The sequence below is a fragment of the Malus sylvestris genome, chromosome 5, assembly GCF_916048215.2.
Source record: "Malus sylvestris chromosome 5, drMalSylv7.2, whole genome shotgun sequence".
Lineage (NCBI taxonomy): Eukaryota > Viridiplantae > Streptophyta > Magnoliopsida > Rosales > Rosaceae > Malus > Malus sylvestris.
In genome coordinates this window covers 5,593,491-5,607,253 of record NC_062264.1, presented here as the reverse complement: position 1 = coordinate 5,607,253, position 13,763 = coordinate 5,593,491, and the positions used below count along the sequence as shown (strand labels likewise).

The following is a 13,763-nucleotide window of genomic DNA, read 5'->3' as shown; positions in this document are numbered from 1 at the left end:
CGGGACGGACTGTGACAAAGTTTTAAAACCAAATTTTATAAACCAAATAATGTATATATTGATGATTAAATTATTATTTAAGTATTAATTAACGGATTTATTTTTTAATAATAATATATCATTCAGTTTGTAAAATTAATTTAAAAGTTTAGCCACTAAAATTACCCTTTCCAAAATTTCTCTGCTCAGTCGGATTACAAACTGGAAGCCCCGCACAGCGAAAAATCTTCGAACGGCGACGATGCAAACCAAAACTTCTCAATCACATTCACCTGGTACTTCTCTTTTGATTTTCTTCTCTCTTGATCTCATTTTCTTTCCATCTCTTTTTCCCAGGTTCCCTGTTTGATCGCAGGCCCTTGAGAATGCTGTACCAAAATATACATTGATGATCTCTTTCCTTTCCTTTTTTTCCCAACTCTATTTTCTCGGCAGCCAAACAGGGGTTAACTTAGTTTTGTACTTCTGTTTAATTACCCAAAGCTATTGATAGTCTTGTTAAACATCGTAAATTAACTTTGTAATTTCACTTATGAGTGAGAAAAACTTTATGTTTTGGATTCTAATTTTCTAGGGCTTCTTTTAGCGGTAATATGCTTTCCAACCTTCTTCCAGTGTAATGTATGTCATATTAGTATGTATTTATTGCTTGTAATTGTACTTTTCAAATGTGGTAGCCATCAGCATGGGTAGCTCTGAGAAGGTGCCAAATGGCTGCTTGACAACAGCTAGTGATAGAGATGATACACCTTTCGATCTTTTACGCGATTTTTATGGTAAGCAATACGATTTATTGATTGCTCTTGTGCTAATTAGATGCGTGTAGTGAATTTTTTTTTTCAAACTTTCAGTCATATGTGTGAAATGTGGTTCCAATTATTAGCTAGTGGTCCTGAGAAGCGTTATATCAATCCATCATTTTCGAAAACAAGTGCCAAGTGGAATGAACTTTTATGAAATGCGAAAGTAGATGCCTTGCAATGTTGAACCTTGTAAAAAAAGCAACCTCCCTGAAGCTATTGATCAAGTGAAAATGGAAAAGGCGAGCATAAACTGTGGTCTCCTTCAATTTCATCTCATAGTGTTTCTTTATATATTTTTTAACTAATGCTGCACTGGAAAATGATTATTTCTTCCAATTGTGTACCATACTATTGTGAACAAGCATTCGTATGAATATTTACAAGGAGAGAAGTTGGTTTCTTTGGTTTTTTTATGAGCATTGCAGATGGTGTCATAGCTGGCGGTGCTGCTGGTGTTTTTGTAGAAGCAGCTTTATACCCTATTGACACAATAAAAACTCGATTACAGGCATGTAACCTATGCTGAATATCTTTCTTAATTATCTTCTGGGTTCTGTTTGGAATATCTCGTAGGCGAAAGGAAATATTCATTCATATGATAATGGAAGAATCATCGCCTTCATTTATATATTAATAGGGAGTCACTGTTAGGTGCTACCATGCTCATTTTGGCTAAATCGTCTGACATGTGAGTGACTAATTCCCACTACATGATGCCTTCATTTATATATTTATAGGGAGTCACTTCTAGGTGCTACTATGCTGATTTTTATTCGCTAAGTTATCTAACACGGGAGTGACTAATTCCCAACATATGTGGTTACAAAGTCTTGGTCCATGATCAATGACCTTCACGAGTATTACTTTGTATATGTTCTTAATTAACTGGTTCAGTATTTGTAGAATGAATAGTGATTTTCTAGAATTGCGTAGTTCATTATCAAAAAGTGAACTATTGTGGCTTTTCATTAATGTAACTATCTGTGTATTTTTGGTTATAGAATGGTCTTCATTCCTACATAATACTTGCCTATTCTCTAAATTGTTATTTTTCTTTCCTCGCATTCACTTTTAGGTTGCCCATGCTGGAGGGCAAATTATGTTGAAGGGTCTGTATTCAGGATTGGCTGGAAACCTTGCTGGTGTCTTGCCGTAAGTATATATTTTTCTTAAAAACAAGAAAAAAACTTGGGTAGGAAGTACAGTTCAATATCAGATAGATAGGCATTTGCTGAAAATTTACATGCTGATTGCTTACTTTGGTGTTTTTCCTGTTCCATATGCCTTTGTGATCATTTATGTCAAACCTGACTTTTGGGCCTAAGCTATCTGAAACGTTAACCAAGATATATTACGAAACCTTACATGCATTAGTATAGTGCATCCAATTTTCCCCATTTGAGGATGCATTTGAATTTGGAGACCTGCTGTTTTCGTTTTCTTTTGATACATAATTTATCTGACTTTAAAACCTATTGAAAAGTGTTTTTTTTTTTAACAAACGATATTATCACCTATGGAAAAGTGTTAAAACCATTCTTTCCTAACTTTAGTGAACTGTTGTGATATTGTTTCCCTCTTTGCAGGATACGTACTTCGCTTTTTTTATTTTTTTATTTTTTTTATTTTTTTTATTTTTTTTTTTATTTCTCATTTTCAAGCATTTCCCTTTGATAACTGTCTGTGTCCAGCAAATAGGTAATAAAGGTTTAGTCTAGTATACATGTTTATGTAGTCCTATACTATAGCATTGCGTTTGGAACACAACTTCTGTCAAGTTTTTCTCAATCGGCACTACATAGGAATAGCATTGTAAATGGAAAACTTCTGTCAAGATACATGATAATCATTCTCGTAGTTTGAACTAGATCTCGTAGTTTTATCTGCAAACAAACAAGTATATTCTCCTTATGGGGAAAAGTGCATATGATGAAAGTAAAAATATATAGCTGTCTCTTGTTCCTTTGGAGTAACATGCAGATATGGTCAATCTGTGATACGTTCTTAGTCTTCTCAGATTTGTTGAATTGCTTCAAATTTCTTACTAAGTGTGTGAATCTTCACAGGGCTTCTGCCATATTTGTTGGTGTTTATGAACCTACAAAGCAGAAACTTCTGAACGTATTGCCAGAAAACCTTAGTGCTTTAGCTCATTTGGTATGTTACCCAATTTTGAATGCACGTTAACTAACAATCCTTAATGCTAGGAAACATAAATTGCTTCACAAAGGCCATTGTTATTTAAATAGGTATTAAGACTTCAATCAGACTGCAGGTGCCATTGCAGGTGCTGCTTCTTCTGTTGTACGAGTTCCAACAGAGGTAGTTAAGTTCATTTGTTTCTGATTTCCATCAATTAGTTATTTGTTTCTTCCCCTTGTTACCATTTTAACTACTCCTAGGTTGTCAAGCAACGGATGCAAACCGCACAGTTTTCCTCAGCCCCAGATGCTGTCCGTCTTATTCTTGCTAAGGAGGGTTTCAAAGGTCTTTATGCGGTATGTCACCCATAGTGTTCTCCACTCTAAATTTCTCCGAGCCAAGTTTGAGTCTGAGGTTTCTCTTAGTTTAAACTCTAACCTATAACAAATGTCCCGTCTTAGTTAACAAAAAATCACTTATCTTGAAACAAAGGTCGTAAGTTGTGTATACAACTTTTACAATCAGTGGATTCGCTCGTTATAGTATTTGCTTTTAGCTTGTGAAAAGGCTTTGGTGCTTATGCCTTGATGTCTTTTTGTGATTGCAGGGGTATGGATCATTCCTACTGCGAGATTTACCATTTGATGCTGTTCAGTTTTGCATCTACGAGCAGCTTCGAATAGGATTTAAACTAGCGGTAGGATAAGAGTATATTTATAATTGTTAATGGAGATGTTCAAGGAATTCTTGAACCCAGTTCAAATATGCTATTAGTTAAAAGCTAAACTCATTTTCCATACAAAAAATAGTAAGCTTTAGCTATGTTAACTCACCACTAGAAATTATTTGATTGCTGCCCATAAAGTTTTTTGCAGCTTCATTTTTTTCCCTCAAACATTTTGGTAGCTGATCTGCATTGCAATACATGGGTTGTGCCTATGAGTGTGTGATCGAAAAACATGATTCAAGTCTAATTGCATTGTTTGGCCATGTAGTTCGATTCCATTCTCGTCCCTAAAGTTTCAGTCTTTGCCATTTTATTTATTTCTTCTGCATTGGAATATACATGGATCTGTCAGTGTGCGTCCTGGAAAAATGATTATATTCTGGTAGCTTCCCTGTAGGCACGAAGAGATCTGAAAGACCCTGAGGTTGCTTTAATTGGTGCTTTTGCTGGTAACGTAACATCTTACATTTTCTGACTTTAGATTGGGTTCTTTGGACTTTCTGCCCGCTATCTCTACTCTTGTCCATGTAATTCCTATGGGATTTATACTTCTGTGTGTATGCATGAATGTTTGTATGCATTACTTTATTCACATATCTATAAAGTAGCCCGCACTCACCTTATCTGTTTTCTAGGAAGTCAATTTTCACTACCAAACTGGCTACAAAATCAATATGGCTAGCTGTAGAGTCGACCTTCAACTTACATGACTATCTCACACAAACGCCTTCCCTGAATGCCATTGTAATGATATATTCTTCCTCTTATATTCTGATATATCATTTAATAAATGTAGTAATATAAACAAGCTTTTGAAAATAGAAAGAACAAGAAAATTCTTAGTTAAGATGATATTTTGCATGCCAACTTGGTACTTTGTAATAAGTGCACCATAACCAGTCCACTCATGCTTATTGGTACTTAAGTAACTTGCATGTGTTTTAACAAAAAGAAAAGGTAACTTGCATGTGCTAGGTTAATCATCCCATAATAATGCAGCGTTCAATGAAAAGCCTTTCAGTTTGCTCTCTCTAACTTGCAGGTGCAATAACTGGAGCTATAACTACTCCTCTTGACGTGATAAAAACGAGATTAATGGTTCAGGTATTAATGTGCATTTCTGTTTTTAGATTGAATTAACTCTGTTTTAACTTTCCTTTCCACCGTGCTCTTTGCTACTTAATTTTTGCAGGGATCAGGAAACCAGTACCAAGGAATTTGTGATTGTGTTGGGACCATAATGAGAGAAGAAGGAAGTCATGCTTTTTGGAAGGTATAACAACCGACCGTTCCTTGCTACTGAAATTTAACTTGATAATTGTCTTATGTTTCACTTTATTTTAAGGAGGACCTTCTCCAATTGAGATGTCAAAGTGAAATGTCTAGTTTTTGTTTTAAAGGCTTCCGTGGCAAATTGACATAGATGCCAAATCAAGCTAGGAATTGGTGTCATTGCTGGAATGCAAGAAACATCTTTTGTGTCCGTTGGGACTCTCTGCTGTAGAATTGGCTCCTCGGATTGAGAGGCTCTAAGAAATCTGATTTTCTAAGGGCTTTATATTGAAGACTTTTAACCAATGTCTCTCTTTTCAGTTCAGCATCCCCATAGACTTCCTATCTTTAATTCTAGGGTTATATTTGGAGTTTACTCTCCCTTCCCTCTTCTCATTATGCTTTCATTGCTTGTCGGATACATTATGTTTGTTTATTCGTTTCATAATAATTAGAAGACTAAGTGATTCCGGACTTAGTGATATTTTCTATGATCTTTGCGTGTTGAAAAGTAGACGGTTGGGATCATTGAACTGCGTTGATTGTTGGGCCCGCATGCAATTCCTTTCGATGAGAAACAAAAGGAACCCGTATTAAGCTTCTCTTGTGGTATTTGATGCAGGGTGTTGGACCACGAGTTTTGTGGATAGGTATTGGGGGTTCAATATTTTTCGGTGTTCTTGAAAGGACAAAGCAAATACTTGAGGAAAGGCGCCCCAGGCATCACAAGTCTTAACTCTTCCGAGCGGAACTGACTGTAGCAGATTCCATACGGAGTAGAGACTGAGTTGAAAAGTAAGTCGCAGTTTGATGCCAATATTGGTGCTTGATGAGGGTCCTCATATCAACCATTCCACCACTATCAACCATTCAACCACCACTATCAAGCGTATCTACCCTATCAACCATTCCACCACCACCATCACAGCTTTTTTATCTTCATTCATTTTTTATTGTTGTGTTAAGCCCTTTTTTTTTCAAGGATAGTTTGGTATTGTTGCGCTCTTTAAAAAAAAATGAACAACTGTAAAATAAAGTTGTTGAATGTTTGGTTAACTTCTTCTTGTAAAAGTGCATTTAACAAACAAAAATAATGTCTGAGTGTTTGGTAAATTATTATAAAAAATCATTATGAATATGCCAAATGGCTAAAAATAATATGATATTGAATGTGATATAATAATGGCCAAAGAAAATAATGCAAAGGCAAAGATTTGACTTTTGTAATATATGCGGGGTATATTTGTCATTTGAAAATTTCATTAAATGTGCACTATTCACTATGCTTTGAAAAAAACACTTTTTGGAGAAGCATGGTAGACTTTGCTTCTGCTTTTTACTATTATCAGCTGCAGTTTTAAAAAAAAAAACTTTTTTTACCAAACACATTTGATGTTCCAAAACTTTTTAGTAGCTGTTTTTTTTTAAAGCACATCCCCAAACTAACCCTCCATGATTACACTAAAGGCCGTTGGGTGAAAAAATTATTATCAATCTCACCATCTACGATATTTGAATGTGAAATTTTTTATTTATATATGAAGATAAATACTACTAAATTGTAATACTAAGTGACAAGAATAGTGGGTTAAATATAGAAGAAATGTACAAAAAAGATGCATAAAAAGAAAACAAAAAACTATTTTATGTTGTAGAAATACTTTTTTCATATCTCAAGCATAAAATATATAAAAATTAAAAATTAAAAACTGAAAACAAAGCCATAATTATTAGCAAAGAGGCTCAAAAAGTCTGATCAGGGAATTGAATCCTCGAACGAAGCTAAGAGCACGACTGATGGTTAAGAGTTTAGAATTTGACCCGGAAAATACGAGCTTCGGAGGTAGGTGTATAATTTGATGTGAGAATTAAGATTTGATTACAATATTTAATTGTCATTTGTCAGCAAGAGGGAAATACTTTATTCAACCAGATGCCATGGATGTTATTTTATTCTTGTTTTTATTATTTTCCGTGTCTGATTTAACAACTAAATGCGATGAATATTTGCGAAGACTTTTCTACTTGTAACTTTCGCTTAAGAAAAGTAGTTTGCGTATAAACAGAGGCATCAAAATTTTCTTGGTTCAAGTCAATTACCAGCACGTATCAGACTTTCCAAAATAGTAAAAATACTCAAACCTCAAACCAGTATACGTACGGTTGGTGCTATCCATATCATTAGAGAGCGAGGAGAGTAAGCATACATGGGTAAGGCACAATGCTCCTACGTTGTTATCCTAGCATGTTCTTTACTTGTTAATCTGTTGGTAGTTTTTAAATTACTCTATACGGATGGAGAGTGGGCGCTGAGTTGGACCAAAAGAGCAGCAGAACAAGCTGAGCAGGTGGCAGCCATCTCTTGCTCAGGCCATGGAAGAGCCTACTTGGACGGCCTGGTTCTTGATGGAAAGGAGCCTGTTTGTGAGTGCAATTCCTGCTACGGAGGCCCTGACTGCTCTGAGTTTACAACTGATTGTGCAGCAAATGCTGACAGGTTCTCTCTCTCTCTCTCTCTCTCTCTCCAAAAAATATGGAGCATGAACTTGAGCTCTGCAATTGTTTTTGTATAAAACATATATTTTCGGGTGTGGCTTTTCTGATTTACTATTATGTTTGATACGTAATGTTGTTTTTGCAGTGGGAATCCATATTTCTTGGAGCCATTTTGGATGCAGCATGCAGCTAAAAGTGCAATTCTAGTAGCTGGGTGGCATAGAATGGGGTATACCTATCCTGATGACTCTTTCATATCAACACAGCTCGAGGCGAGCATCCATAAATTACATGCCGTTGTTGGAAATGCGGTCACTGAAGGAAAATATTTTGTTTTCGGAGCTGGCTCCACCCAACTTCTCAACGCTGCAGTTTATGCACTCGCTCCTGAGAATTCCTCCTCGCCTGCAAGTGTTGTTGCTTCAATTCCTTACTACAAGGTTCGATCTTAATTGCTTCTGAATTTCATGCGAGTCTTTTAAATTTTTCATTTCTATGGTACAGATAGAGGAGAAATATATATATATATATATATATATATAAGAGAAATGAAGAAAACAGAATAGTGGGGAGGAAACATATCCTTTTATTAACGACAAGTTGGACTCGTAGTTTGATCTCGCTTTCGATCTGGTCGCTATAGCTTTAGTGGTTTCGATCAAACTCTCCTAGTTTCACGTTGGTTAAAACTTTTAAACTTCAGTTATGTTTAGTAACGGTGTAGTCATTGAAAATCATATGTACAGTATTACCGTCAAGAAAATTGAACGAACGGGTTGTAACTTTGAACTGAATTGAAGCTAATTGTAAACTACAAGACCGAACTGAAAGTCAAGGTAAGAGTACAAGAGGATGAAGTTATTGCTAATTTACTTGTATTGTGACAAGTTTGAATTTGATGCGTACAGCTTTACGAGACACAAACAGAACTTTTCAGATCACTGGACTATCGGTTTGAAGGAGATGTATCATCATTGAAGAACATTTCAGATGCCGATCACGTTATTGAGTTTGTAACCTCACCAAACAATCCTGATGGGAAGCTGAATAAGGCAGTTCTTCATGGCCCCAATTTCTCTGCAATCTATGATCGTGTCTATTACTGGCCGCATTTTACAGCGATTCCAACTTCAGCAGATTATGATCTTATGATATTTTCACTTTCCAAGCTCACTGGCCATGCTGGTTCTCGATTTGGGTACATACCTAAATTCATATGACATCGTAATATTACTAACAATTTTATTGACAACTAGGAAAAGGAATATAAAGCCAAATTATATGGAGACAAACTCAATGCTACGAGTGTTTTAAAAATTGCAAGAAGTTTGGGGACAAAGTGATACATTTTAAAACACAATCATCTTATCATTATATTTTTTTCTAGTAACACTATTTTCTCAAGGCTGAGAAATTTTCGTATTTCCTGTTTTTCGCTGATCGGAATTTTGACTTTGAAGCCAGATCCACACCAAAGAACCCGTTATTCAAATTTCAGGCTTAGTTAAAAGTTGATGAACCAATTAATTAAAGAAGCTCATTTCAGTAACGACATATTGCTTGGCATGTTTGCACTTGCGCATGCAGATGGGCGGTGATAAAGAATGAGTCTGTGTATCAAAGAATGGCGGAGTATATGAGTACAAGCAGCATGGGTGTTTCTCGGGATGCTCAGCTAAGAGCTCTGAAGCTTATCGATGTAGTTCTTGAAACTGGTGGCAGGGAAATCTTTGAATTCGGATACAACACCATGAAGGACCGCTGGGAAAAATTGACCAACACCCTGTCTGTTTCCAACCGATTTTCTCTACAGAAAATTGCACCCCAATATTGCACTTATTTTCAGAAAATTAGAGGACCCTCACCAGGTAACATCTTCACTATTTATACAGTTTTGTACATGATTTAATCACAAAGAGTAGAAACTGTCAAGAACTAATGACGCCGGGCAGAAATCTGCAAGCACTATAGAATTTTTGTTAGATATATATGTGATATGTTCTGTACAAATGGTGACAATAAGAGCACCCTAACAAATTGAAAAGGTAGGTTCAAAACTTATACGATTTTCATATTACATTGGCAGCTTATGCGTGGGTGAAGTGCGAGAGGGAAGAAGATGAAGATTGCTACAAAGTCATGGAAGAAGCAAAAGTTAATGGGCGTAGCGGTAGCGATTTTGCAGCTGAAACCCGCTATGTCCGTCTCAGCCTAATAAGGAGCCAAGATGACTTTGATGTATTAATTCAGCGACTAAGCGAGTTGGTCTTGGAAGAAAGACAACAACCGAGCTATGCAAACAACGTGTTAGACCTCAATAAGCCATTGGTGAACACCTTAAGGAGGGGTCTTCTCTATTGATCACCTTACATTCCTTCACATTCTCTATTGATCACTTTTACGCCTCACATTTCACTACTAATGACACTTAGGTCATTTATTTAAGACACTGATATTATTCGAACTTAACCACATATATACTCCAACATGTGTTAAATTTTAGGGTTAATCTCTGTTTACTACCCTAAAGTTTCGTGGTTTTCAACATTTGGTACATGAAGTTTTTTTTATCCCAGAGTCATACCTCAAGTCTTAAATTTGGGACAATTTCATACCTCTGTTAGTCAAACTGTTAAGTTTGCCATTAACTGATGACATGACGCCCATGTGGACAATGACTAAGCGTCACGTGTCATCCATGTGGAAATTAAAAATAAATTATTTATAAAATAAAATTAATTAATTATAAAAAATAAATAAATAAATAAACCCTTCTTCCCTAAATCCCACTCGTGCCCCTCTCACCCACCCCTTCGTCTTCCCCAAATCCCACCTGTGCCCACCCTTCCACCCTCCCATCACCCACCCCTTCTCCCACCCCCCCCCAACACTCTTTCTCTCGCACCACTCCTACCTTAACCCCCGATCCCCTCCATCCCTCCCTTTCTCTCCTCTGCACAACCACTCCACACACCCACCTTCAATTCCCTCTCCCTGTACATTCCACCAAAACCTTCAACACCTCCAGCCTATGATGCTTCACACACAAGTGCAACCCACCCTCGCCTCCCTAAGTCAAAATCCGAGTTGCCGCCGGTATGACTCAACCACAACCGCCGCTCGCTCCTTGATCACACCCAAATGCAAGGGAGTGAACCCATCGCGATCCAACACCAAACCCAGATCTGGGTTGACCTGCACCAGATTTTTCACCATCGGTTTTCAATTTTTGAATTTGATGATGTTGAATTTCGTGGGTTTCTAATTTTTGATGGTTTGGGATGTGGTTTTTTTTATAGTTTTGTGATGGTGAGAAGAGAGTGGAAGTGCAGGAGTCGAAGAGGGAGGGGAAGCACTAGGTGCGGATGAGGGAGGAGGAAAGGGGTGGATGTGCAAAGTCGAAGAGGGAGGGGGAGCACTGGGTGCGGAGGAAGAGAGACGATATTATTCGAACTTAACCACATATATACTCCAACATGTGTTAAATTTTAGGGTTAATCTCTGTTTACTACCCTAAAGTTTCGTGGTTTTCAACATTTGGTACATGAAATTTTTTTTATCCTAGAGTCATATCTCAAGTCTTAAATTTGGGACAATTTCATACCTCTGTTAGTCAAACTGTTAAGTCTGCCATTAACTGATGATATGGCGCTCATGTGGACAATGACTAAGCGTCACGTGTCAACCATGTGGAAATTAAAAATAAATTATTTATAAAATAAAATTAATTAATTAATTTAAAAATTAAAAAAAAAAAAAAAACCCTTCTTCCCTAAATCCTACTCGTGCCCCTCCCACCCACCCCTTCGTCTTCCCCAAATCCCACCTATGCCCACCCTTCCACCCTCCCATCACCCACCCCTTCTCCTACCCCCCAACACTCTTTCTCTCGCACCACTCCTACCTTAACCCCCGATCCCCTCCCTCCCTTTCTCTCATCTACACAACCACTCCACACACCCACCTTCAATTCCCTCTCCCTGTACATTCCACAAAAACCTTCAACACCTCCAGCCTATGATGCTTTACACACAAGTGCAACCCACCCTCACCTCCCTAAGTCAAAATCCTAGTCGCTGCCGGTATGACTCAACCACAACCGTAGCTCGCTCCTTGATCACACCCAAATGCAAGGGAGTGAACCCATTGCGATCCAACACCAAACCTAGATCTAGGTTGACCCGCACCAGATTTTTCACCATCAGTTTTCAATTTTTGAATTTGATGATGTTGAATTTCGTGGGTTTCTAATTTTTGATGGTTTGGGGTGTAGTGTTTTTTATAGTTTTGTGATGGTGAGAAGAGAGTGGAAGTGCAGGAGTCGAAGAGGGAGGGGAAGCACTGGATGCAGATGAGGGAGGAGGAAAAGGGTGGATGTGCAAAGTCGAAGAGGGAGGGGGAGCACTGGGTGCGGAGGAAGAGAGACGATGTGTAGGCTCTCTTCTCAACTGATCCACAAGCGCAACAGGGCGGCGCCGCGGAGTCGGTGTTGTGGCGGATAATGGGTCGTTGTTATTCATAATGTATTAAATCGAACTGTTGTGATTGAATATGAGTATATTTGATGGTAAAAAACAAAACAAAAAATTGATGACCTGAATTTAAATCTAAGGGCTAGAACAATTAAAAAATATTTAACTCAAATTTCACTTCAAAAACTCTATAATATCTATGTATTTATTTTCAAACATCCACACAAAATCTAACGGCTAAATGATCATGTTAGAGGACCCAATTGGTCAAGTGATGATAATATTGTTTTGTGTTTGGCATGAATTTTTATTAGCGAAGCATGCATCTTTTTGAAATTTAAATATTCTTAGATTAAAATGTTCATAAAATTAAATTATGATAGGTCAATTTTCTTTCATAATCCTTATGGTTAGATCTCACTTTTAATGTCTCACACAAATCATGCAGAAGATCTCCAGTACGATCGAGTAACAAAAAACACAAACCAAGATAAATTAGAAGAAGAAAGACAATCATGTTAATGGGATTTCAGTTATTCAATAACCGTGTCTACTGCATTGGGGCTGATGTATCCAACGTGGTAATCGGACATAGCCATGGCGGAATCGCCATTAAAACTAGAGTTTACAGCTTGAGAAGGTTTTGAAAACCCTAGCAATAATCAGTGACTTGAAATAAGTTTATTTTTCTTGAATACCCGACCATTCGTTATGCTTCTACAAGCAGAGGCCTATTCGTATAATTAGTTTGTGGTTTCTCATTCTCAATGTTGATAAATAAGCTTTGTTGCAGTCAAAGATTGAAGAATCAATTTATGGGTTCTCAGTTTCAAGTGTTCTTAAATTTTTGGGTTTGTTCTTAGTTGTAATGGATAACTCCGCCTATGTAATTTTACATGGCCGGTCCCAAGCCCGGATAAAGGAGGAGGGGGAGGGCGTCAGGTAGTCGACAGCCGGCACTCCAAGATCACGTCGAATCCTTATGAAAATGAATCCAGAACAAAATCGCGCTAAAGCTAGGGCGTCACCCGTAAGTGGCGCGCTGTGTGGCCCGAGCACAGTGATAAGTGAGCAAGGGTCGCTGTATCTCCATCGGCACCCGGATGCAGTGTTAAATGAGCAAGGGGGCCGTAGAAACTTCTTTTCGAACGACTCCACTCAAAGTTGTTTAGGAGCATATGCTCCTATCAACTTTACACGGGACACACAAAAGAAGTACTTTGATCCTATTAGACGGGGGAGGGTGAAGAAGCTAGGACAGAAGGGTAGAGTTCAAGAGAGCAAAATGCGTTTAGGAACGTGGAATATAGGAACCTTAACGGGAAAATCTATGGAAGTAGTGGAAGTTATGGTGAGGAGAAGGATAAATATTATGTGCCTACAAGAAACTAAGTGGGTTGGTAGTAAGGCAAAGGATCTAGAAAACTCAGGGTTTAAACTTTGGTATTTGGGCACAAATAGAACGAGAAACGGTGTTGGCATCATCGTGGACAAGACCTTGACATAAGATGTTGTAGATGTCAAGAGGGTAGGAGATAGAATCATGGCAATCAAGATTGTAATAGGACAAGAACTTATCAATGTGATTAGTGCGTACGCACCTCAAGTAGGGTTGGATACGAGTTCGAAGGAGAAATTTTGGGAAGACCTTGGAGACTTGGTGCAAGGAATTGCTCAGACAGAGAAGTTATTTATAGGAGGAGATTTAAATGGACACGTGGGCAGGGAGACAGGCAACTATGGAGGTTTTCATGGTGGCCATGGTTTTGGGGAGAGAAACGAGGATGGGGAAGCTATCTTGGATTTTGCAATGGCATATGATCTCTTCTTAGCCAACACCTTCTTTAAGAA

General features: G+C 37.8%; 2 protein-coding genes across 3 annotated transcripts; both read left to right on the top strand.

Moving 5' to 3' along the window:
- Nucleotides 1–140: 140 nt before the first annotated feature.
- On the top strand, nt 141–6,082 carry LOC126621010 (probable S-adenosylmethionine carrier 2, chloroplastic). 2 transcript variants are annotated; one of them, XM_050289368.1, is made up of 12 exons: nt 141–275; nt 678–776; nt 1,229–1,311; nt 1,879–1,955; nt 2,870–2,960; nt 3,072–3,125; nt 3,206–3,301; nt 3,553–3,642; nt 4,070–4,121; nt 4,715–4,776; nt 4,865–4,945; nt 5,567–6,082. In XM_050289368.1, exons 1-12 carry the CDS (start codon nt 242–244, stop codon nt 5,678–5,680), a joined length of 933 nt encoding a protein of 310 aa, XP_050145325.1. In that variant the 5' UTR covers nt 141–241; the 3' UTR covers nt 5,681–6,082. The 2 variants fall into 2 exon arrangements, with proteins under 2 accessions (XP_050145325.1, XP_050145326.1); XM_050289369.1 differs by lacking the exon at nt 5,567–6,082 and adding an exon at nt 5,073–5,422.
- A 933-nt stretch (nt 6,083–7,015) lies between these two features.
- LOC126621009 (tryptophan aminotransferase-related protein 3-like) lies at nt 7,016–10,021 on the top strand. Its single transcript, XM_050289366.1, has 5 exons — nt 7,016–7,441; nt 7,586–7,880; nt 8,349–8,638; nt 9,028–9,308; nt 9,527–10,021. Exons 1-5 carry the CDS (start codon nt 7,152–7,154, stop codon nt 9,799–9,801), a joined length of 1,431 nt encoding a protein of 476 aa, XP_050145323.1. The 5' UTR covers nt 7,016–7,151; the 3' UTR covers nt 9,802–10,021.
- Nucleotides 10,022–13,763: the final 3,742 nt, after the last annotated feature.

Excerpts from the sequence above, each read along its gene's own strand:
- LOC126621010 (XM_050289368.1), top strand. The coding sequence starts at position 242 with ATGCAAACCAAAACTTCTCAATCACATTCACCTG. Across the intron at positions 777-1,228 it reads TCTTTTACGCGATTTTTATG|ATGGTGTCATAGCTGGCGGT; the intron begins GTAAGCAATACG and ends TGAGCATTGCAG. Across the intron at positions 2,961-3,071 it reads TTAGTGCTTTAGCTCATTTG|ACTGCAGGTGCCATTGCAGG; the intron begins GTATGTTACCCA and ends GACTTCAATCAG.
- LOC126621009 (XM_050289366.1), top strand. The coding sequence starts at position 7,152 with ATGGGTAAGGCACAATGCTCCTACGTTGTTATCCTAGCATGTTCTTTA. Across the intron at positions 8,639-9,027 it reads CATGCTGGTTCTCGATTTGG|ATGGGCGGTGATAAAGAATG; the intron begins GTACATACCTAA and ends TTGCGCATGCAG. Across the intron at positions 9,309-9,526 it reads AATTAGAGGACCCTCACCAG|CTTATGCGTGGGTGAAGTGC; the intron begins GTAACATCTTCA and ends TTACATTGGCAG.